This window comes from Quercus robur, chromosome 2, assembly GCF_932294415.1.
Source record: "Quercus robur chromosome 2, dhQueRobu3.1, whole genome shotgun sequence".
In the NCBI taxonomy this organism is placed as follows: domain Eukaryota; kingdom Viridiplantae; phylum Streptophyta; class Magnoliopsida; order Fagales; family Fagaceae; genus Quercus; species Quercus robur.
In genome coordinates, this window is record NC_065535.1 from 19,985,363 (window position 1) to 20,011,493 (window position 26,131).

The window sequence follows — 26,131 nt, forward strand, 5'->3', positions numbered from 1 at the left end:
GAGGAAAAATAAGGTTGTACGGATGACCTTTAGAAACTTGACAATATAATATATATTAAAAAAAAAAAATGAAAGACGTTAATTAAGTTGAATTAAAGGTGATATGATAGGCCAAAATGGGATTGGCCTAGATGAATCGAGTATAGCACCAGTGAAAATGGACAATTTAAAAGCAGAAGTTCAAGATCCTCTTAGAAGTAAACCTATGAAGCGAGTAGGATCAACAAGTGACTTATGTAAGTGGCCATTCTGGGCCATAAGAATTTGAAAAAATAGTGCAAAATTTTAAAGATTGCTTTGTCTAGGATTATCTATCTAAATTTTCTAGGACTAAATAGATGGTAGATATATAGAATGTGAATCAAGCAGGGCTATCTAACAAGCACCACAAAGCTGAGGGCTAGGGAGTCTCACAGGCAGGCCAAGACTGACGCACGAGTTGTCCGTCGAGAGTTGAGTGGGAAACAAGCATCTTAGGACTTTCTCACGAGCAACATGATTTCTAGAGTGAATAGGTCGAATCATTATTATGGTAAACCACTAAATCCAGTTCCACTTTGTTCTGACTTTATGCCAAGCCCTCCACGCCAACAGTTGTCGAGGTTACATAGGGAACTTCTCATTTATCAACGTTACACTTGCACCCGTCAACTAGGTTCCAGTGATTCCATTTCCAATGTACAGAGCAACACTTGACCATGCCTGAGCTACCTCAGAACCTATGCCGAGGATTAATACCTATCATTTTGCTGTCCAGGTACCAGGAGATGATCCTCGCCACACTGATCAACAGAGCTACCATTTACTTTCTTTTTTCATTTTCATGTACCTCAGCTTTGTGGTGCAATGTCATCTCTAAATTTACATTGTTACTCAGGCATGGACGATTTTTAATATTCATTCCTCGAACAAAGTCATATTTGCCTGTGAAACAATGTAACAATCAGTAGGGAGTAATGCATCTTTGGGATGTGCAAAGTCATCTCTAAATTTATAGGGAGACTTGTTCAGAACCTTATAGATATCCTCAAGATCCCCAAGGATTTGAAAATTTTTGGTGGCAACAGCAAAAGAGTAGATGCTATACCTGAGCACACAAAAAACACACTATTGCACGAAGAAAGTGAAATATGATATTCTTTAGCATATAGACAGGCCATAATGCCTTCTTTTTCTCTTTTTTTTTTTTTTTAGGGGGCGGGGGGTGAGTAGGGGGGTGGTGTTTAAATACGCCTGTGCAACAGCAAAGGTGGCAATTGAAGTAAAAATTATCAAAAGATTCAGAACAGTTTCCTCTCTTTTCTAAGCTAAAACATTTTCTCTAATTAAAAAAGGATCAAACTATCAACTTGACCTTCCTCTTGGGACCAGAAATGGAGTTAAAAACTGTCATCTACATTCAGGAAATGTTTGGAACACAGAACTCACAATAAATACAACACCGAAGTGAGGAACACAGAGATCTATGACCAAGGGCAGTGCACTTCTCAGAACAGAGATCTATAACCAAGGCAGTACACTTCTCAACATATAAACGCAGCGATCACATAGGAAAGATAGGTGCCTTCATCCTGCTGGCGCATATTTCCACAACAACAGTGCATTGTCTGCCCAGCAGGTAAACATGTCAAGTTAAAGCAATCAAGCACTTACTCATTGACCACTTTTAACACCTGAGACTGAGATGTTCAATTTTTGAAATCAGCATCCCTCTTTCTACAGTGTGGTTTTTAACATTAAACATATTTCCCTCTTGGGGGGATCATCCCTACATGGGAGGAAATTTTCCTTTCATAACAATTTAAATACAATCTTTTCATGGAAGGCATCCTGGCCTGACTAAATGGGCATCTCTTCATCTCAAAACATTCCACCTCAATTCACAAAAAACCAACCCCAAGAATAGCTTATTTTGGTCGTCTCCTCCTATCCCTGTCTCTTTCTCTGCCTCTGTCCCTGTCGTGGTCATCCCTCTCTCTACTTCCACTCTTCTCACGATCTCTCCCTTTCTCACTTTCAATATCATGAGTCCTATCTCTATCCCTGTGCCTTTCTCTGTCCCTGTCTAATGCATGTTCCCTTTCTTTGTCTCGGTTTGATGATTTCCGTGGTGGGCTCTCACTTTGGCTCTCGCTGCGGTGCCGCTTTCTTGAAGGGTCACGGGTATCATCCCGTCTGTCCCTCCTCTCTGAAGATGTTCTCTCTGCACGAAAAATATTTTATAAACATAAACCCTAAGCACGAACCATCTAAATATTAACCTGAATATTTGCTATATAGGCATCATGAAGCAAAAGATTACAATAACAAGAGACTTTACATAGATCAAATCACATATGACATTAAGCATATTAAAGAACACATTTAATGCTTCTGATTCATAATAAGAACTGCATTATAAGAAATCAGCATGACTGGATAGAAAGGGTACTCTTTTACTGGAAGTTGTGAAGCACCAAAGCTAGTTTGGTATAGCCAAGACTCGGGCCAGTTAGTAGAAAACATCAACACTATAAGTTAAAGACAGTATAAAATAGTAGATTCCAAACTCACTGCAACTTCAAAAGATTAACATTGCATTTTCCCTCAGTAGCCATCACCTATTGGGAGAATCCGTCACTACATCTTTGATGCACTAATGTGAGAACATCTAAGAATTCAGATGTGGCTAGATTTAAATAACCTAAACTCAAATACAGATATTGGAACTTCACATGATAATATCATCTCATTCATTATTATCTAACTATTAGTTCCACAGGTTTGAAAATTATTTTTCAAAAGTACATGCAACAATGGCAGTAATAAGGAGTAGTTCAATCCTAATCTGAAGGAATACCAAGTAAACTCAGGCAAGGGGAGACCAATCCAGCAGAAATTGAGCAGGGTTCAGTCAAGCTACATATAACCTTTCAGGGGAGTACATCTTTGAGAATGTATTGGAATTTGGAACCCAATAATCTGATTTTAACAAGAATCTGCCTAAAATTTATCTATCCCAAATAATTATTCTCTAGAACCCTAAATTGATCTATTTATCTGTTCTAAGTCAGTTCCAGCAGCGCATTTGGGATTGTGGACTGCATAAGTCATACACTGAATAAGCAATATTTGGAGTTCGTATTTATACATAACAGATTTTAAACAAAATTCATGAGTTCAATCTAGTAAAGTAATTCATTATAAAACTTTCATTAATGACCCGAAACCTCACCGAGGAAGGGCCCTCTGGACCCACCCTTGGGGAATAATTCATTATAACAATGTCTCATCCCAATTCTTAGGTTATGATTTAAACAAAATAGCAATGAAGCCAATAGGCATATCTAAAAACTAGCACAGCGTGTCAAAACTAATGTTATAAGCGGAGAGAAATTCCACACTTTCAATTATTTTCTATCTTGCATGCCAACAAAATGAAATAATCTTGCATGCCAACAAAAAGAGCACTTACTGTTTGCTGAAGAATCTTCATTAGAATGTAATAACCCATATTCTGATTGTAGCTGTTTCCGACGCGTTGCAACTTTCTTTTCGATTTCCTCTGAACTTTTTATTCCCCGCTCTTCAAGGGATTCACGATATTCTATCAAAGCCACCTCTAGACGTCTCAACTTTTGCCTGTAATGACAAGCACAGTCAAGTATTTTCGCACAAAAAACATCATAAAATATAATATATATATATATGTATATATATATATATTATTGATGGCAGGGAGCATTTGACAACAGATGTAAATGAACTCATCAATTTTTTCTAAAAATCATTTGAAAACACATATCCCCAATTCAAATTGGAAACATAAAACTAAACCACACCGTAAAAAAGAAAAAGAAAAGGAAAAAAAAAAATATAGAGAGGAAACAAAGGGGGGGAAAATTGGGAAGGATGAAAACCTTCTTTTCCATAAAAGAGGAAACAAAGACAGCAGGTTACAATGGAAGTATGATACTACCTCTGCTCTTCATTCATTCCAGTGTCAGTTTGCGCTGGGATACTTGTACCAGTAGCAAACTCCATCTCATCAGCTTTACTAGGATCATCACCAGCATTCTCACTTCCAGAAGATGAGTAGCCCAACCCCAGACCCCTACCACTACTCTTTTGTTCATCATCACTGTCATCATCCTCTCGAGCCCATTTAGATGCTGGCAAAACAGGCTCATTTTTCTCTTTCTTCATGAAAGCTTTTAGATCAGGCTGTGGAATGGGAAGGGTTGGAGCCAAAGGAATAAAACCTTTGCCTTGTGCCTGCACCTCATCCTCCCCGTAACGGTTCCATCCAGATAGACCTGCTAGCTCTGCTTCCACATTCATTTCGCTCTGACTGTTGGAATATTTGCCAGAACTTGAATGGCTTTGTGCATATTTCAAGTCATCATCTAGCTCATAGCCTCTTTGTCTTTCTGCCTCTTCCAGACTTAGCAATCGTGAAACCATCATTTCTCTACCACCAACAAGAGACAGTCCGTTATGTCTGCATCGTCTCTCCAGCTCAGCAATGGGAAGACTCATTAGTTCTTTCGTAGCTGCTCCTTTGCCCATTGCCAATGCAGCATCTTGGTTCCCCTTACCCCCTTCACCTGTATCTTCAGAACTAGTCTTTTTTTCTATTTCCAGAGCATCACCACATATGGAATGAAAGGGGACAACACCAGAGCTCCCAGACCGAAGAAAAGTAGCTCGCAGACCATTCACATATGCATCCGAAAATAAAAACCAATCTGACCACACTTGCAACACTTTGAGTACACGTTCCTCCAGAATTTCAAACAAAAATTTACAATAGAATCAGGAATGCACAATAAATTAAGAAAGGTTGGGAGCCCCAAGAAACAAGAGATAGATATGTTCACCTTACCTTAAGGGCCTCAGCAGTAATCCTTCCTGTGACGCTACGATACAAATCATTAAAGCTCTCCATAATGTCAGGTAATGATGCTTCAAATTTGGTGCGGTATGCAGATGCATTCTTTACAGGAGCACTACTATTATGAAGAACATCAGAAACAAGCATAAGCCTCGCAACTTTAGTTGGAATAGGAGTTTCCTTAAGCGTCAAAGATTCTGTCAGAACTTCGACAATCTGCAATACAGAAGACACCAAGTAAGAAATTGAAAAACCACACATACTTCAAAAGTAAAAAATAAAATCCGTAAAAGTAATCCCAGATCCTGATCTTCCTCTTTTTTTCTTTTATTATTCTGTATTTTAATTAAAATTTTAAGCATCTCTACTGACAAAAGCTTATCATTAGCAAATAGATGAGAAAAACAAAGAATAGAAAACCAAAAAATATTAAATAACATGTGATAATTAACATATTTGAAACAAATCAATAGCAGGTGACTTGTAAACACCATTTAATATGGTTTGCAATTAGGGGATAAATTCCACTGTGCCATTCACACAGTGAACTACCATATGGGTAGTTAAATTGGGCGACACTAATATCAGGCATTACCTCTCCAGCTGCATCAGCATTATCCAGGGAAAACCCCATCGCTTCCTTTATCTGACTCCTCTCTAATGTAAGAGCACGGAGCATATCCTCAAACTCATCCCTCTGAGAATCAGTCAGTGTTCTTTCTGATTCCATGCGCTTTAGAAGTTAATGAAATTTTATGAGTTAAAAATCATGACACAGTGTGTATAAAATAAAATAATCCCGTTCATGAATTTAACACTTAGAGATACCCTGCTTCTTCCTGCAGCATATGTGGAGCCAGACTCCTTTTCATGATCTGGGCTTTTTGCTGTTGGCAGAGGTGGTGGCATCCATCTGGAAATGATAATAAAACAAAATTTCACATCATTATTGTAGTCTATTACACCACCTTATTCACAAAACAGCAAGAACATTTCAAAATGACTGCACCAATAGTTACTGAAATAGGAAAAAATGGATGCACATTACCTTCCACTACCAGTTATCATGATAAAAGGTTCTGTCCGCCATCTTTGAAGGGTATCACCCTGCATTCATTCCCCCAAAAATCTAAACAACCCAACAATACTTTTTTTTTGGGGCAAATTAAGAGTAATAGATAGTAACTACATAGCATCCATGACAGATGAGGAAATCACCCTATAGGACTAAATAAAGATTATTATCATTAACAAAGATGCCTGAAATTTCTATAAAATCAAACAAGGCAGGTGGCACAGTTTGATTTGGGCACATAATAGGATATCCTTTTCTTTTCTTTTTTGTGATGGCTGGACTGAAGGATGATAGGAATTACCTGAGCAAAGGAATAGAGCCTCCAGACATAGTAAGTATGCTCCTTTGAACCAAGCTCAAACAAGAAGTTGAAGAGAGGATTCCCACGACCTCTCTCCATAATAGCTTGTTCGAAGGCGCATCCTCCATCCAGAACGTAGAGAGCCATTGTGTCAATCACATGGTGGAGATGATCGTCCTCGGGTGGAACAACCATTATATCAGGGACATTTGGGGTAAGAACCTAGTCAACCATATCATATCATTAACAAAATGTAGAAATTAAAAACAACAAAGCCAAATCCCTGGGTTAAAAAAGTATGATTCAGAGTGAAGATAAGATTCATATAAAATGCAGCAAAGACACAGGACTAAACTGGCAAAAGGTCTTTGAAAGAACCTCAAGTCCCCAGCGAAAGACAGGATTTTCAGGAAGATTCAGATAGCATCACCATAAACAAAGTCACCCACCCAGAAGTTCAATTATCCCATTTGACAGTAACAATGAACAGCCTTTTCCTTGTTTCAGAAAGCCAGTTGAAACTGGCCTTGATTTCCTGTAATTGGCCTTTTGACATTGCAGACCCACCCGATGGTTTCAAAAATTGAAAGCACTGGCCATTTAAGCATGCTTTACTATTTTCGACAATAAATGACATTCAAATTTTGTTCAAAATGTTTTATTTTTTTCCCCAAATACCAATATAAAAGTGAGGATCTATCACACATGGAGGTGGATGCACAGTGATGGTCAATCATATTCACATATCAGACATCCCTTTTAAACAAGCTGAAACTTAATCTAACAGTTTCAAACTCATAATTGACCATATCATTCATGTGCTTTACTTTGAAGAACAGTATATCCACATTAATTTCTCAGGAAAAAAAAGACCATTAACTAATAATAAATATACGATTTACTTCCAAGAATCAGACAGCAGTGAAATTTATTCTATCTTTATCACGGCCATAAGTAAGATTTAGTCAAGTCCAGGGGTTTTGTGAAAGCTTGATGTGAAAAAGGTCTATGATTATGTCAATTTAGACTTTTTAATTTACATGTGACAACACTGTAGCTTTGTAGAAAAATCCTGAGTCTAGTCAGATGATGTTCTGTTCTGATGAATGACAGTCCCAATGACTTTTCTAAAAGCAGTAGGGGATTAAGTCAGGGAGATCCACTTCCCCCCTTATTGTTTGTAATTATGTTTAAGCAGGATGTTGATGAGAGTGGTGTCAGGGGGGTAGTTTTCTTCTCTATTAACAGTTTGCGGGTGACATAATTGTGATTTCCCCTCATTTTTGCCAAAAACACACTCATCTTTTATGAAGCTAACCCCACCCAATTGGCTAGCAGATGAGACACAACATTGGAATCCCTCCTAGTCCATTGAAAATTATAATAAAAACGATGCATTATTGATCCTTTACCAACTGCAAAGTATCTTCAAAGATTTGAGCAACTTCCCAACTCCTCCCAAGAGAAGTTCTGCTCAGGGAATCCCAACTACTGTGACATGGTAGTTATCACGTTGGCAGGGACATTTTGAACATTTTGATAAGAGAGGTAATGGGAGGATTTTAGGGAAGCAGTTTCTTTATGCATAATGTCTTTGGAGAGAGAAACTCTCATTGCTTTGACAAAAAAGAGCTAATTTTTTTTTTTAGAGAATTTTAACCTATGGCGTCCACTCCTGATGATAGCTCTTTATCATCAAACTAAAACACTAATCAGTTTTTGGTGAAAGCAGGGATTGAACCCCAATCAAAGCTAAATTTGATTAAGCTGAATTTCTTATTTTTGAAGACCCTATATGATCAGACTTTGACCACAATTTTTCTATGGTGGTCTTTCTTGAGCACTTGGTCCCCCCACCCACCTCCTCCACCCCACCCTCTACCTCTCCCTCTCCCCCTCCCTCAACCATCACCTTCCTTCTTTCCTTTTTTGCCACCCTCACATCTTCCTTCTCCCTCCCCCTTTTGCTTCCCTCCACAGTTTGGGTTTTTTCCATATCTTTATCCCACTCCTCCACCTTTGCCTTTGCCCTCCCCTTCCCCACCACCTCAGGGGCCTAACCAAGTTTTGCCTAAAAAGCCTACTCTTGTACCTGCACCTTTTACCACACCAAGTTTTCCCACCATTGAAACCTCTCTTAACATCCCACCCAAACCTATATCCTCTGTTTCTGGAGGCAGCAAGAGCTCTTTTCATATTGATGCTAAACATTTTTCTTTTTCTTTTGATGGAGGGCGGTCTGATTCGTATTCTTTACTTGAGACACATAGGAATGTTAAGAGCTCGATTTGGGTTGGTCGTAAGGGCTTGGAGTGGATACTTACTTGTCTTGAGGATATACGAGATTGGGTGCCTGGCCATGGTTTACTTTGTAAGAGATTTAGGGAGAATGGGAAGTTATTAGAGTTTTGTGGGAAAACTAACAAAGCTGGTCTGTTTGTTGTTATTACAGTTTATTTCGGAGGATCTAGGAGAGGTTGTATAATGATACCAGCAAGCTCTAATAGAGCTGGCTGGTCTTTGTTTCAGAAAGAGCTTAGGAATTTTTGCTCTGGTGCTGAACCGTTATCTCTGGCCAAAGGTTATTTTAATAATGGTGGTGGGGGTGGTAAACTTGCTGGTGGTGACCAGAGTGGGAAGTTTTTATCTAATTATGGAAATCAGCAAAAGATCAGAAATTTTGAAAAAATTGAAACATTTTTGGGGCAGAACGTGATGCATGGAAAACGTATAGAAAATGTTTCAGTTATAAAAGGCAATGTTTCAGCTTTTTCTGGCAGACCCATGCGGGCTTTTCAATTTAAGATGACTCCTGCTACCTTGGCGTTGAAAGCGTGTAAGTCTGAGAATGGTAGACGTTCTGTGACTTGGCTGGGTGATAAGGTGTTTAGTGATGGGCCAGAAGTAACAAAACAGCCAGGTGGGCCTGTTGTAGCCCAACCCAAGGTGCACAAGGCTTTTCAACTGAAGGGTAGTTTGGTCAAGCCCAGCCTTCTTCATGTGGAGTCTGATGCCCAGGCTTCGTGGGTAGCGGGCGAGAGCTCGAGCGGGAGAGGGGGTGGAGACCCAGAGCCACCGGTGTCAGCAACGGTGCCGGAACTGGATCGCGCCGCCTCTACCCTCACCGGCGACCCTGTGCATGTCGTCTCGGTGGTCTCACCGTCGACCAGAGCGACTAGTGCGCCGAAAAATGCCGAGACTAGGTTCATCGGCGAGGAGATCCAGTCTCCGATGGCTGGGGATTTCGTCGGACGGAGGTTGTCGAGGCCAACAGAATCTGGGAAGGAGTTTTTTTCGCCTCAATGGCATCAGGGAGCAACCCAAAACCAGTTTTCTCCTCTGTTGGGCCTGGGTAGCGAGATGGACTTGTGTTTTGGGGAGTTAAAAAATTCTATGGAGATATCAGGGGAGAAGGGAGAAAAACTAGTTCAGGATGGGACTGAGCAGGTTCAAGATGGGTCTGAGTTCTTTATGCTTCAGTGGAAGCAAAGGGAAGTTAATCCTAGTGGCTCTTCTCAAGGGGAGGATGAGAGTGGCTTTTTGGAGTGTTCACCTATATCTAAATGGGATCCCATGGAACATAAGGAGTTAGAGGTGATCCAGGAAGTCGATGAGGAAGAGGTTCGGGGGTTAGAGGTAAAAAATTCGAAATGGGTATGCAGCCTGATGAAAAGTTTTTGTAGAATAGTGGGTTTTCCTATTGTAAAGCATGAAGATCAATGTCTGGCCTTGTTTCGTCTCCTTGAACAAGATTGCATTGATGTTGTAAATGTTGGGACTTCCAATGATATTGTGAGTTCAAGGCAGAAAGGGCTAAGGGAACTTAAAGGTTTGTTTTCATCTGTCAACTATGAGGGGGCAGCATCTAAGGGGAGGAACAGAGATTCCTCAGTAGGCATGGGGTTGAGTACATGTGTTAAATGAATTTACGGCTTTTATCTTGGAATGTTAGGGGATTAAACAATCCTCAGAAGCAGGAAGTTTGTAAAAATCTTCTTAAGGAGTGGAAGTGTGATATTGTTTGCTATCAAGAAACAAAGCTGGCTTCTATAAGCTCTTCTATTGTTCGAAGCCTTTGGGGTAGTCCGTTCCTAGACTGGGTTGCTCTAGATGCAGTCAACACTGCAGGGGGGGTGTTACTGGTCTGGGATAAGAGAGTTTATGAAAAGGTTGATTGTGCTATTGGTCAGTTTTCTGTAAATGTTTTATTGAAGGGGGTTATAGATGATTTTGTTTGGGCTTGTTCAGGAGTGTATGGTCCTAATAATGATAGTCAGCGGGGTGCTCTGTGGGAGGAACTCTCTAGGATGCACTCTAGGTGGGATACGGCATGGTGTGTGATTGGGGATTTCAATATCATTCGATATCCGAGTGAGAGACTTGGCTGTGAGGCTTTTAGCCCGGCTATGTTTGCTTTTTCAGATTTCATTGAGGCTAACTATCTTGTGGACTTACCTCTTGAAGGGGCATCGTTTACTTGGTTTAGAGATTCAGGGATAAAATGTATGTCAAGAATCGATAGAACCTTGGCATCGGTGGATTGGGTAGATCATTTTGGGAATGTGTCTCAAAGGGTACTCCCTCGTGTTGTTTCTGACCATTGCCCTCTATTGGTGGTGGCTGGTAGTGTTAATAAAGGTCGTAGTGCCTTTAAGTTTGAGAATATGTGGTTGAAAGAAGAGGGTTTTGTAGAGAGGGTTCGGCAATGGTGGAATGGGTATTGCTTTGTGGGTTCTCCAAGCTTTATTCTGGCTCGAAAATTAAAAGCTCTAAAAGAAGATTTGAAAAGGTGGAATAAGGAGGAATTCGGGGATTTGGCCTTTAGGAAGAAATGTCTTTTATCTGAACTGTTGGGTTTGGATGCTAAGGAGGACTCGTTAGGCCTTTCTCAGGAGGATCAAACTAGGCGATGTCAGATTAAAAGTGAGGTTGCTCATCTTGCTTCTTTGGAGGAGATCTCTTGGAGACAGAAGTCCCGGATTTTATTTGTGAAGGAGGGGGACAATAGTACTCGTTTTTTCCATCGGGTTGCTAACTCCCATAGAAGAACTAACCATATTCGGGGTATAAAGGTGGATGGTGTTCTTTATGAGGATGAGGAAGTGGTGCGGTCTAAGGTGGTTCAGTTTTATCAGAGTTTGTACTCTGAGTCAGATACTTGGCGCCCTTCTATGGACGGCTTAGAGTTTGCTTGCATTGAGGAGGATGAGAGGCTTATTCTAGAGAGGGATTTTTCTAAGGAGGAAGTAGTTAAGGTTCTTCAAGAGATGGAGGGCGATAAAGCCCCAGGTCCTGACGGTTTCACTATGGCATTTTTCCAAAAATGCTGGAATGTAGTGGAATCAGATGTTATGGCTTTTTTTGATCATTTTCATAGGAGCTCAGAGTTTGAACGGTCTCTGAATGCTTCTTTTCTTTCTTTGATTCCCAAAAAGAATAATGCTTTGAATATCAAAGATTTTCGGCCTATCAGCTTAGTGGGAAGTGTGTATAAGCTTTTGTCTAAAGTTTTGGCTAACAGATTGAGGCTGGTGTTGGATAAACTCATTTCGGAATCGCAGAATTCTTTTGTTGGTGGCAGGCAGATTTTGGACTCAGTGCTTATTGCTAACAAATGTCTAGACAGTAGACTGAAGAGTCGTGCTCCAGGGGTGGTTTGTAAGTTAGATATCGAGAAAGCTTATGACCATGTGAATTGGGACTCCTTGTTTTATCTGTTAGAGAGGATGGGTTTCGGGGGTAGATGGAGGAGTTGGCTGAAGACTTGTATCACTACCGTTCGATTCTCAGTTTTGGTTAATGGATCTCCTACTGGTTTCTTTGGTAGCTCTAGAGGTCTAAGACAAGGAAACCCATTGTCTCCTCTCCTCTTTCTTTTGATCATGGAGGTTTTAAGTCGTATCCTGAAGAAAACTGAGGAAGGTGGTCTCATTCAGGGTTTTCATGTGGGTCCAAATAATCATACTGGTATTCGTATTTCTCACCTTCTATTTGCTGATGATACTATTCTTTTTTGTGATGCCTCAAGAGAGCAGATCTTTTCCATTAGGCTGGTTTTGACCCGTTTTCAAGCTTTTACTGGATTGAAGGTGAATGTGGGGAAAAGTGAGATTGTCCCTATTGGGGAGGTGAGCAACATCCAGTCTTTGGCTACTATTCTTCAGTGCAGGGTGGGCAGTTTGCCTATGATTTACTTGGGTATGCCATTGGGTTCTTTGTATAAGACAGCTGCTATCTGGAATCTGATTCTTGAGAGGTTGGAAAAGAAGCTTTCAGGCTGGAAGAGGCTTTACCTGTCTAAGGGTGGTAGACTCACATTGTTGAAAAGTACCCTTTCAAGCCTTCCGACTTATTACCTTTCCCTTTTTACTATCCCTAAAGCTGTGGCGACTAGGTTGGAATGTATTCAGAGGAATTTCTTATGGGGTTCATCAGTTGAGTGTTTCAAATATCCTTTGGTGGCTTGGGAAAAGGTATGCCGTCCGCGTGAGTTGGGTGGTCTGGGAATTCGGAATTTGGTGTATTTTAATCAGGCTCTATTAGGGAAATGGCTTTGGAGGTATGGCCATGAAATCTCTAATCTATGGCGAAGGGTCATAGCCATGAAATATGGGGAGGGGAAAGGGGGTTGGTGTTTTAGAGTTTGCAGAAGGGCTCATGGTTGTGGTTTATGGCGGAGTATTAATGAAGGGTGGGAAAGTTTTGCTAAGCATTTGTCTTTTGTAGTGGGGGATGGTTCCCGTATTCTTTTTTGGCATGACAAATGGACTAGAGATGTCTCTCTTAAGATTCTCTATCCCCAGCTATATTTGTGTTCTGCTAATAAAGAAGCTTATGTTTCTGAAGTGTTAAGCCCTTTAGTGGATGATAACGACAGAGTGTGGAGTTTAAGCTTTTTTAGGGATTTCAATGATTGGGAGTTAGCAGCTTCTTATTCCCTTCTTCATTTCATCCAAACCCGGATCCCTAGGGGTAATGGGGGTGATAGGCTTCGTTGGGGGCTTAATGGAAATGGGAAGTTTGATACTCGGTCTTTCTATCATAAGATTCAAAATGCAACTCCTTCCATTTTCCCTTGGAAGGGCATTTGGAAAGTCAAGGTTCCTAAAAGGGTGGCATTTTTTGTGTGGACAGCAGCTCATGGTCAGATCCTTACCTTGGATAACCTTATGCTTCGTGGTCGCCCTTTGGTGAATCGTTGTTGTATGTGCTGTTGTAACGAGGAATCTGTGAATCACCTGTTACTTTTCTGTCCGATAGATCGTTCTCTGTGGACTCATATGCTTCGGTTGTTTGGGATCGAGTGGGTCATGCTAGGTTTAGTAGCGGACTTATTATTTTGTTGGTACCATTGGCTTGGGAAGCATAGCTCCGATATTTGGAATCTAGTTCCAGGTTGTTTAATGTGGAATATTTGGATTGAACGGAATCGGCGTTCTTTTGAGAATAAGGGGAAAACTGTGGCTCAGTTAATAGATTTGTGCCAACGGACCCTCTTTGATTGGTCTCGGTGTTGGGGTTTTTCGGATTGTTTTACCCTTATGGAATTCCTTTCGTCTATTAGTTTTTCTTAGTTTTTCTTAGTGGCTGTTTGTCTTTTTGTTCACTACCGTGAACCCTTTGTATTTTAATGCTTTTCCCTTTTTAATAATATTTTCTTCTTACTTATCAAAAAAAAAAACTTGGACACCCTGAGCTCTCTTTAGTCATTTCTATATTTCTAATTTTTTTTAAAAATAGATAAGATTAATTTTATAAGACTACATGAGCAAAGGACATGAAGTAGCCTAAAGAACTACAATGAAAATATTTGTACAAAAAGGCAATGACCACACAATAGAATCACAAAAAGTAGTATTTTTGTTTCTTTGTTTGGCCACTTCTTTTGTATACTCCCAGCGTATTAGGGTCGCACCCCTTTTTGTGCATTTTAAATAAATTTTATCACTTATCACAAAAGATGAAAAGATAATAACTGCACAAAAAGAGCAAAAAACTGAAACAACAATAACCTATTGAACATAATCTCTTTCGAGTTATATCAAAAAGTCTTTTTAATCCCTTTTTTTATAGGTAAGAAAATTTATATTGAAAAAAGACTACTTCATGTATAAAAGACGAGAAGAAGCCTAAAGAATTACAACAAAAAGAATTATATATCTACACATAAATAGTAAGACTAACTCCCCCAGTGGCCCAAAACAATGAACAGATACTAAAGGAAAGAAGCTAGCTCAAGGAGAGCATGCCAGGCCCAAAACAATATTCTAGCAGGTAAAGATAATTTTATTGAACAAAAACAAAAGGGAGTAACTTATGTGCACAGATACATTAATTAAAAAATTTTACAATAGCAAGGAAACAATATAAACTGAAATAACCTACCAGTTCAGAATTCTGACTTGGAACAGAAGTGACGGGTGGGCCGGATGGACCAGACAAAATTACAGTGGCACCCTGTCATTCAAACAAGGAAAATATGGAGTAGTTGTCTAATTTAATATTTTACAAATAATTTACAAAATTAGAACCGAAAATCAAAGTATCAGTTTGTCTTCATTTGATGCTGAGCCTGAGAATAATGAATGAAGCAATGTTGATGGGTAAAAGTAGCCCAAAGCATCAATTGTTAGAAAATAAATAGATGCATGCATTTTTCTTTTTCTTTTTTTCTGATCACATGGAATCTCACCAAGGCAAGGCCTTTTGGACCCGTCCCTGAGGAGTAAATATTAGAAAAGAAATCAATACATGCATGCACCCAATCATTAAATCAAAATAAAATTTAACAGACCTCCTTACTCCTGATCGCCATATGCCCTGGTGGAGGAGCAGGTAATGCTTGCGATGGTAAAGCAACAGACTTGCCCCATCCAATCTTCAACTCATATTCATAAACAACTACTCCTGCAAACAAGAGATTTTCTTCAATCCTTAATATCATTCATTCCCTCATACTGTCATACATATTGATTTTTTTTTTTATAAGAAAAAAAAAAATCCAATATATCCAATACCCATATATTGGGTATTTTTATATTTTAAATGAGGATATTATGTAACAGGGACCAGCAAAAAACAATCTTTCACCAATAATATAGATATCAATGATTAGAGAAGTTTGGGACATTTTGTCATTGCTGGATTTTAAAACTATTATCTCATTTTAAAATGCTACCTAAATGTTTATAGAATAAAAAAATTTTCCTGAATAAGTGTCATATAATTTATATATCAGAAAATGTCTCAATTTTGCACTCCAAAATTTTTGAGTTTCAGATGCCCCTTTACACGAGTAGAATGAAAAACCTAATTAAACAATGGTAACAACATATTACAGTATAATCTGGTGCCTTCGCTGGCACCCTGTCAATTATAATTCATTGGAAGGAACACCAGGGCTTGAGTTTCAATTTGATGCCAGGTAATCAAGCATACAATGGATCATGACTTGGATAACACTGTCAATCGTTATCTTGGTCCATCACAAACACACATACATAGATACTAATGTGCATGGCAAAAGAACATTTGGGGAAGAACATCCATATTACAAGGAATCACAATCATGCCACTTCATGATGCAGGTAACCATGATAACAAGGGAAGAAAGTTTCTGAACATATAAATAAAGGACAAAGTTTAGCTACAAAATTGGTTGTAGCTTAAGGCTACAAACTCACTCAATAAAATAAATACTATAACATATTTTGAAAATCTAACCGTTGAATTGCATGTTCTTTATGCCCTTAATACACATGTTAAATTTTATGTCAATCGGATATCATTTACTATATGATCTATAAGCTTATATTTTGTGCATAATTTTAAATTACAAAAACTTGCAATTTAAAAAATTTATTGATGGCATAGTTATTGATCTTTAATTTTCTTGAAATTTTGCAAGCATGGAGGATATAAGAAGAAGATATAATCCAATGGTGGATTTGTCAAAATTCACATCCAATAAAAAGATATTAAGTAAGTTTGTAGCCTAAAGCTACAACTAATTTTGTAGCTAAACTTTGTCCATAAATAAATACATAGGCAGATACATAGTGGGAGTAACTGCACTTTTAGCTTTGTGGGAAACTTCATGCTCAAGAGAGACAATAACATCGAGAAGATTTATATTTAAAATTTTCATTTTCAAAGAAATTGGGAGAAGTAATGGTGAAACACCCAAATGTAATTTTGTCATGAAACTTCTTATGTATAATGGAAGATATTATTTGCTACAAAGGTAAACCCACAATTTCTTACTTATAAATAATTTTATCAACATAGGAAGCAAATCAAGTAATATAATTTGAGAGCAATCATCCAAATTATAGGAAAGATGAGCAGCTAGAAAGAACCAGACCTTGCATTTCATCCTTTGCAGCCTGTCCATCAGCTCTATTCATGAAAGCCACAAAGCCACAATTTCTTTGCCGCCTTCGCTCCTCTTCAGTCCTAGGCCACATTATCTTCACGCTAGCAATAGGCCCAAATCTTCCAAAAGTCCGTAGAAGGAAATTTTCGTCCACCTAGAATTATTAAGAAAATAAAAAGATGAACTTGATGTGTTATTATTTTCGAAGCAACAGATTATTAGAAAGTAAAGATACAACAGATTTAAAGATAATAATCTTACCTGAGGTGAGAGATTTCCAACATAGAGATTAGTAGTTTGTGGATCGCCATCATCAAATGATCCAGGAAGCTTTCCACTTGGATCAAAGTCATCAGGCAGTTCATCAAAGCGACTAGATGGCTGAAAACAGTAACTTAATAAGCTTCATGTATGTTTAATCAAACTGAAGATGAAAAATTGATACAAAGAATTCAGTACGTGTAAGTACAGATTACGTGGTGCAAAGGAATTCAAAAGGATGATTTCTGTGCTTAGGGATGGCAACGGGGCAGGGTGGGGTCAGATCAGGGGTACCCCATACCGACCCCATTTCCTCTTCAGGAATCAGGGTGAGAAAAACCAGCACAGGGCAAGAGTGGGGCCAGTTGCCAGTATAATTCAACCCTTAATGATGTGGGTTCCATAATAATGAGGTAGAGATGAAACTAGAAAGAGGAGGGACAGTCTAAGAGAGAGAGAAAGCAAGTGTTTGGGGGATGGTAATATAATAAGTACAAAAAATTAAATTATAACTATGATATGTATAAAAAAGATTAAATGATATATACATATATATGTATATATTTAAACATAAAAATACACATTTGAGTGGGGATGGGGGGCAAGACAGGGCAAGGCAAGCAAAACCCAGCCTTGCCTTGTCACCTATTCAAGGCAGGGAGAACCTGCTCGAGATAGGGCGGGTCAAACGGAATGGGGAATTTTTTCCATCCTCTTGTGCTAAGATAGCAATACACAAATGATATTCAAGAGTGTGATGTGTGCATGTTTTTTTTTTTTTTTTTTTTTTGATAATTCAATAATTAGAAGAGGGGACTCGAATCCTAGACACCTGCATTAGAAACATCAAGAGCTGCCTGTTGAGCTACAAGGCTCTTGGCAGGGTGCATTAATTAACATATTTTCCAAACTCTACCCTGACATTCTGACAATTTAGCTCAACTACTATAGAAACACAATAAGAAAAAAAAATACATATCTACAATTAAAACAGTGATGAAATTATACATAAATAGGCAGAAATCTTGCGATTCCCTTTTTCAAAAGACTGAAGGAAGCTAGCGGGGAAAAACACCTACAGCAGAATGTTCATTCTGGCGCCCATCACGCCAATGTTCACGGTCTTGATTTCGCCTCTCCCTCATCTCTTGCTCATGCTTCAGCTCCTCCATAAAATGATCTATGTTACGAGACTTCCCTTTTTCTTTTTCCTTTGGCTTCTCCTCCTCCTTCTACAAATTGAAATACAAAAGATTTAGACTTAAAGATTCCAGTGATGACTTATAAATGCTAAAAATAAAATATAAGAACTCCCATCATTAATTTACTAACTTTCTTTTCAGATTCTTTCCCCTTAGCTGCCATAGGAGGTGGTAAGAAAGATGGAACATACCTGCAATAAGACAAATCAAGAACAAAGTTTCACATTGCCAAAAGATTTTTTTGATAGGTACATTGCCAAAACATTTTTGCAGACAATAATTTAAAAAGATAAAAGAGAAGACATAAAACCCAAGAGAAATGTCAGATTGACCACTAAGCTATCGTTCAATCCTCAAAGACATGGAAAACTTCTAGCATTTCTACAAGGCAAACAACTAAACCACTGTTTTTTTTTTAATCATTGGTAAGGATTTAACCCAATTTGCCTCTGTCATGCCTAATGTCCTAAGCCTTTGACACAACCAGTCATAAGCCCAGAGAAGGAAATTTGCATTAGGCTGAATGCCAATATCTTAGACACAATTTTTTTTTTTTTTTTAATAATATCTTTAGACACAAATTATGAAAATGGATGCTTTAGAGAAATGTGTTAGGGTTTGTAGCCAACAGCAATCAGTTGATACAAGGACTCGGTTGGAATTTAGTCTCAGTTGAGTTAATTCAAATTTTTCACCCAAGACCTTTCCCAACCCCGCCCAACCACTTCAGCAACAGCATAAGCGGCAGGAGGTCCGTTGAATGCCATAAAAAAAAAACTCTATTCTAATAGATTTGGTGAAGAACCAAGTTGAGTAGTCAACTGACAGATCAGCTAGTGTGACACACACAAACCACATAGGAACATGATATGAGAACTTCACACACTAATCACAATCACCAAAAATAATGTTCTTGAACCAAAGTCATATTTTTTCTAAGAAGAACCTCAAATTTATAGAACATACCACAAAATACAATCTCTAAACTCCCATCATGAACAGCATCCAAAAAACTGTGAAACAATCTCTAGATATACAGTTGCAGCATTTTATAATAAACGTGTAACTTTTAGCAATATTACACCACCTAATAAATTTTTATTAGATATATATTTTGAAAATCTCACCATTAGATTACATGTTCTATATGTTCTAAACACATGCCAAATTTTGTGTCAAATCGGATGCTATTTACCATTCAATTTGGAAACTCATCTTTTATGCATAATTTAAAGTACAAAAACTTGTAATTTAAACATTCTATAGATCAAATATATATATATATATATATATATATATATTTGGATAGGTAATACAAACTTTATTGATAAGAAAAGTACAATGAGTTTACGATAGTAAACTCACTGCAAAAAAGCGAATACAAACAGATCAAAGGGAAAGGCTAACAAAATTAATGAAATCAAGCAAAGAAGTACAATGCGTAAAACCCCAAATACGAGACCACTCAAACAAAGTCTTAGTTAGTAAAGACTTCAAAAGGTCCACAGTTCTTTCACTGTCCTTACACGTTTGGGCATTGCGTTCCTTTCAAGTTAACCACAAAAGACACGCCGGCACCATATTCCAAACATTGGAAGAATGAATGCCCAACCAATTCCACTATGTAGAAAGTAGAGAGACTATTGTCTTTGGCATCACCCACTAAACCCCAAACAAGTAGAAGACTTCACTCCACAAGGTATGGACAAACTTGACAAACTTGCAATGTAGTGATATATGATCCACGGTTTCCTCCTCACACTGATATAGGCAACACCAATTAACAAGAGGCAAGTTCTTCTTAACAAGGTTATCTATTGTGAGAATCCCAACCCTAACAGCTGTCCATAAGAAAAGGAGACCCTTCTAGGGACCTTAACACTCCAAATGCATTGCCAAGGGAAAAAAACCGACGAAGCTTTCAATAATGATTTATAAAAAGAGCGCACATCAAAGACACCACTACGATTCAATTGCCAAACCATGGTATCATCACCCCCCCAGGTATTTTGGATGAGATATGCGCAAAGAAAGCATAAAACCTTGCTGTCTCCCAATCCTAAACCTCACGACAGAAGAGTAAGTTCCAGCTTCTATCACCCCCATCAGGTGCAATGCCAACCATATCAGAAATCCTAGCTTCTTTATCTACAGCGCAAGCAAACAATTCGGGATATAATTTTTTCAAAGGAGTAGGACTACTCCAAGGATCATGCTAGAACCAAATATGAAAACCCTGTCCCACCATATACAACACATGACCAAAGAAACTCTCTGCCCCCTTCCTAATGTTCTTCCACATCCCACAACCATGTGTTCCTCTAACAACTCTAGTGCACCAGCCACCACTACCTTCCCCATATCTGGAGGCTATGACTTGACGCCATAAATGTGTGGCCTCCTTCCCAAAGCGCCAAAGCCACTTCTCTAGTAAAGCTTGGTTAAACAACCCAATCCTCCAGATCCCCAAACCACCTGCCTCCACCGGCCACACAACCTTTTCCCAAGCAACAAGTGAATACTTAAATACATCAGTAGATCTCCCCCATAGGAAATTCCTCTGGATCCTTTCTAATCTGTCCGCCACATGTTGTGGAATAGTAAACAAAGATAAATAATAAGTGGGAAGGCTTGATAAAGTACTCTTCAATAAAGTAAGCCTACCCCCTTTTGACCGATATAACCGATTCCAACCTGAGAGCTTTTTCTCCATCCTTTCTATAATAGGGTTCCAAATCGAAGAATCCTTATAATGAGCTCCCAAAGGCATACCCACGTAAGTCATGGGCAAACAGCCAACCTTACAACATAAAATGTGGGCCAAAGCATCCAAAAACCCAACCTCACCAACTGGCACAATCTCACTCTTACCAACATTTACTTTCAAGCCTGTGATAGCTTCAAAGAAGATCAAATATACTCTAATGTGTGCGCATGTGTGTAGTTATATGCTCAAAACAGCAATTTTTTGCGGCTCACATTGAAAATTCTCAACAACACTCCAGACCTTGAAAATATAAATCATCAGCCTGATCCACCACACTCCTTAGATTTATAATGAGAACATAATACATGACTTAGCTCCAAGAATCAGTATTTTCACTTCTTGTCAGAAGCCTATAAAGCTACAGATGGTGCCTAAATAAACTTGCATGAAATTCTCAAATCATAATAGCCTCTATAAACATCCTACTCCCATATTAGGAGAAAAGAACCTATGATAGCCTATGGAAACCTCCAATCTTAGGTAAAGCGAGTCCATAAAGAAGATTCCTCAATTTACACTAGGAAACCAAAGATCATAAGATTTATTTATAACAACTTATTTCAAGGGGAAAAATCATTTTTGGGATTAAGAAAGAGATCATGTGATGGCACACTGTTGTTTTACAATTGAAATTCTCAAACCATGATAGCCTCTATAAACATCCAACTCCTGTATTAGGAGAAAAGTATGAAAGCCTATGGAAACCTCCAACCTTAGGTAAAGCTCTGAGGCCATAAACAAGATTCCTCAATTTACACTAGGAGTCCAAAGATCATAAGTTTATTTTATAACAATTATTTCAAGGGGGGGAAATCATTTTTGAGATTAAGAAAGAACATGTGATAGCAAACTGTCGTTTTACAATTCAAAACCATATCTAAGTAAAATTTCTCTTCAACCCATTGCCATGGCTAATACAATTCATATCAATCTATGAAATATGCACAATTATATCAATGAATTAAAAAAATAAAATTATTCGCAATTATATTAAACAGTTATGTAAAATAGAGAATTCAGAAGACTAAAAAAAAAAAAAAAAAAAAGGAGAGATATTAACATAGAAATCACCCATTGAACACAAACACTTAAGAAAGATATAAAAGTAATCAATAAAATACAAAGAAATATATTTACAGTTAGTTTGATTATTCATAAACAACCTCTAGGAGGAGGAGGAAGCAGGTAAAATCCCATTTAGTTTTACACCCTTCATAGCAATATTGAAATGCCAAATGAAATGTAAAGGCAAAAATGTAATACTTCTAAAGAATTACAAGAACCAAAGTTGGAGTTGCTCTTCATATAGATCACAAGTAAAAATTCATAATAGGTGTACAGTGAATGGCAGAGCCAGATATTTTCATTTTGGAACTCTATGGTGATACCTTGTAATCTTCTCACAAGATGGACTAGCTGGCACCGGTGTGATAATCCGGAATGAGCAAGGATTGGTTATGGCTGCTCTCTCACAACAAATTCCATCACCTGCTTCGGTGGAGATGGTGGAAGTGTTAGCGGCTTGTCAAGCTCTGGTGTTTGCGAAGGAACTTGGGTTTGACAGGATGGTTTTGGAGGGTGACTCTAAGACAGTTATTAAGCCTATTCTTGGTGACTATATGGACTGCTCTTATATGGGTCATGTACTGCAGGATATTAAGATGTTGTTTTCTAGTTTTTCTTTTATTTCAGTCAAGCATATTCATAGGGAAGGGAATTGTGTTGCCCACAAACTTGCTAGACGGGCTATCAGAAATCCTTTTCTTGTCTAGATGGAGTCTGTCCCTCCAGATATTCTTGATGTTTATCAACTTGATCTTTTAAGGATGCATTAATAAAATCATTACCCCGAGGGGGTTGTTTCTCAAAAAAATAAAAAGATGATATTATCATACTATTTTGCAATTATGTTAATTCATAATTACAAAAATCATTTTCTTCCAATGTTTAATTCTACATTTTATCAATGAAGAAAATTCGTATATCTATAATTTTTTATTGGTAAGTTGCACACACATCTAATCAGTTTTGAACCCAGGCCTCACCCTCCACCCATTGGAAGGCTGTTCATATTCTTCCATCATCTAATACCAATGTGCTAGTGCTGCCAGTGACTGACCTCAAAGTAGAATACAACATAGTTGATGCTTTGAAGTGAAAATTTTCCCCGCTCAATTAAAAACTAGGCATCCAGGGAAAAAAAACACTTGTTGTATGTGAGTAATGAGGTTCAAAATTCAAAAAAAATTTGGACCCAAAAAAAAAAAAAATAATCAGAAATCCAAGAATCTCGCAATGAGGTAGATAATGGGTTTTATAATCCACAAGTCTAAGTTATATGCTGCCTCAATCAAATAATACATACATAAATACATGAACATGTGAAAGAATACAAGTGAAGAAAAATGAGACCTAGAAATTCAGCTCATTTTCTCAAATATAGTTATTAGATTTTCCCTTTTTCTAAAAACAAAAACAAAAACAAGACAAAACAAAAAAAAAGGACATCTTAATAGACTCTACCAAAATACTCCCCCGTCTTCTTACTTATACAAGCCTAAGACAAAAGAAGGCTGACTGAATCATGGCCAAACAATTATCTTACTTATGATGGCTGATCAAAATAGCATTGCAACATGGTTAATCAAAAGTATTTCTTTACCTACTTCCCTTCTTTGGAACAGATACACCATCTTTGGACTTTTCACCTGCCATCCGCGAATGAATAAAAAGGCCCATACTTTTATTAATGTGTCCTCATAATAATAGAAAAACTATTCATGTATCCATAGTTTTAAACAAAACAAGAATAAACATACTGAAACGATCGTAGTAGTAATGAAAGAAAATGTAGACTTTTTTTTCCAATGAAACTAACCTTCGGAATCAATCTTCACTTTATCATTGGGATTGATAGTTCCTCCTCGAACAAAAGACTTCGAACCAGGTGTCGTATCGCCTTGAAATGACTCCACAAACTCTTGGTACAAACGCGCAGTTTCATCCTCGGCTCTCTGCAGAAAAAAAAAAAACAAAAACGAAAACAAAAACCCCATTACAATAAATCAATAAACAAACAAACCTCTCTTTTTTTTTTTTATAATCAAAAATCCAACTTAACAGAGTTAATCAAAAGCCATACCTTTTTCTTTGCTTCTTCCTCCTCTCTATGCTTTTGGAAAGGCGTCTTTTTCCGCGTGATAGAGAAAGAACTCATCTTTACATCACCTTCTAAAAAACCAAACGCACCCAACAAAAAAAAAAATCACAAATCCATAAACTATAATGCATCAAAATTCAAACTGAAAATCCCAATCAGATATTAGGGTTTAAAAATCCAATTTTCAACCAAAATCATCAAACAAGCATACAAGTTTCAAAATCAAAAAACCTAAATAACAAATTTATTCAAAACGGTGAGCTAGAAATCGATTAATAGAACTAGGGTTTGGACTCTGAAGCATCTGAAGGAAAATCCAAACCCAAAAAAAAAATAATAATAATTAATTAATTAGAGAAGAGAGTAGAAGAGTGTAGTGGTATGAATAATGATAAGGAACAGAGAGGAAGGTAACGAAAGAGTAAGAGAACGAACCGAGTTTGCGGCGAGTTGAGCGATTTGAATCAGTGTCCGTTTTTGCAGGGTTTGTGTTTGCTTGGGTGAGAAGGAGACAGAGAAAGAGAGAGAGTGAGTCCAGACGAGTCGGGTCGGAATAAAAAGGAAAGAGGGTGGTAGTGAAATACGAGAGAGATAGAGACAACAACCGAATTAAAATTAATTTCAGCGAGTTTCTTTTCCAAATCCTTCTTGGACTCCTTAATCCTTATGTTCTTTTCTTCTTCTTCTTCTTCTTTTTTTTTTTTTGGCATAAATATATTTTGGTCCTTACATTTTGGGTCATTTCTCGATTTGGTTTCTAAATTGATTTTGCTCCTAGGTCAGTCCTTGAAATCAGAAAATTGTTTATATTTTGGTCCCTGCCGTCAACCTACTAATAGAAAAATCCTATATGGCTAACAGAGGGCACAAGTGGCATGTTAAATACTAACGTAACTAATAATTTAATAATAAAAATATCACGTTAGCATCCATGTCAGGTTAGAACAAATTAAAAATTAACATTAACCTAATTAAAATATTAAAAAAACAATTAAAAACAAATATCTGAATTGTTAAAAATTATTAAATTATTATCAGTTTCTAAATTAAAATTAAAAAAGTTAAATTATTAACTTTTTGATCTCTCTACCGATTCACTTTCTCCCTTTCTTTAATCTTTCTCCCCCAGTCGATTCTTTTTTTTTTTTTTTTTTTTTTGATAAACTCTCCCAGCTGATTGAATGCTTTGAAATGGGGTTTTGTGGATTAAGTTCTCAAGCTTGACCATGGAGTTTTATGGATCAGTGGAGGCGAATGATCGGTTTGGGGTGGTGGGTCGGTTTGGATTTGTGGGTTGTGGATTTATGGGTGTGTTGTGTTGCATTGAAACCCAAGACCGGTGGTGGTAGTGGTTGCGAAGGATTAGTTTAGGGTGGTGGGTTGGTTTGGATTTGTGGGTTATGGATTTGTGGGTTATGGATTTGTGGGTTGTGGATTTATGGGTGTGTTGTGCTGCAGTGAAACCTAAGATCGGTGGTGGTGGTGGTGGTTGCGAAGGATCGGTTTGGGGTGGTGGGTTGGTTTGGATTTGTGGGTGTGTTGTGTTGCTGTGAAACCCCAAACAGGTGGTGGTAGTGGTTGCAAAGGATCGGTGTGTTATGTTGTAGTGATGGTCCCCATGGCGAAGCCTTAGGTGCAAAGCCCAGATCGGTCCTCACGGCGAAGCCCAGATTGTTTCTAATGGCGAAACCTCAGGTAGTGGGTTTATGGGTGTTGTGAAGCCTAAGTCAGTCCCCACGGCGAAGCCACATCTCTACATTCTCTTGTTCTTGTTCTTGTGTTTGAATATTCTTTTTGTGGGTTATTGGATGAACATAGATCTACAAAAAGCTGGCTATTGTTTGTGGGTTTCTATTCTTTTGTTCTTATGTTTGAATATTCTGGGTTGTTGTTCTTATGTGTTCATGATCAAGATGAACACAGATCTTAATTGATTTTATTTTTAATTTTGTTTTTCCTCTTTTTTATTTGATTAAAACTGATAAATTATTATTTTTTAGTTTTAATTTAGAAACTGATAATAATTTAATAACTTTTAACAATTCAGGTATTTGTTTTTAATTGTTTTTTTTAATATTTTAATTAGATTAATGTTAATTTTTAATTTGTTCTGACCT

The 26,131-nt window shown here is 37.8% G+C and overlaps 1 protein-coding gene across 1 annotated transcript; it reads right to left on the reverse strand.

Annotated features, from left to right (window-relative positions):
• Nucleotides 1-1,248: 1,248 nt before the first annotated feature.
• On the reverse strand, nt 1,249-24,653 carry LOC126712805 (protein RRC1-like). The gene is made up of 18 exons (XM_050412277.1): nt 24,450-24,653; nt 23,997-24,085; nt 23,733-23,868; nt 23,517-23,562; nt 18,218-18,278; nt 17,965-18,117; nt 16,886-17,005; nt 16,613-16,778; nt 15,044-15,156; nt 14,635-14,706; nt 6,250-6,471; nt 5,922-5,980; nt 5,702-5,786; nt 5,469-5,606; nt 4,865-5,089; nt 3,959-4,761; nt 3,455-3,621; nt 1,249-2,203 (listed from the first exon to the last, which is right to left on the reverse strand). Exons 2-18 carry the CDS (start codon nt 24,069-24,071, stop codon nt 1,908-1,910), a joined length of 2,937 nt encoding a protein of 978 aa, XP_050268234.1. The 5' UTR covers nt 24,072-24,085; nt 24,450-24,653; the 3' UTR covers nt 1,249-1,907.
• Nucleotides 24,654-26,131: the final 1,478 nt, after the last annotated feature.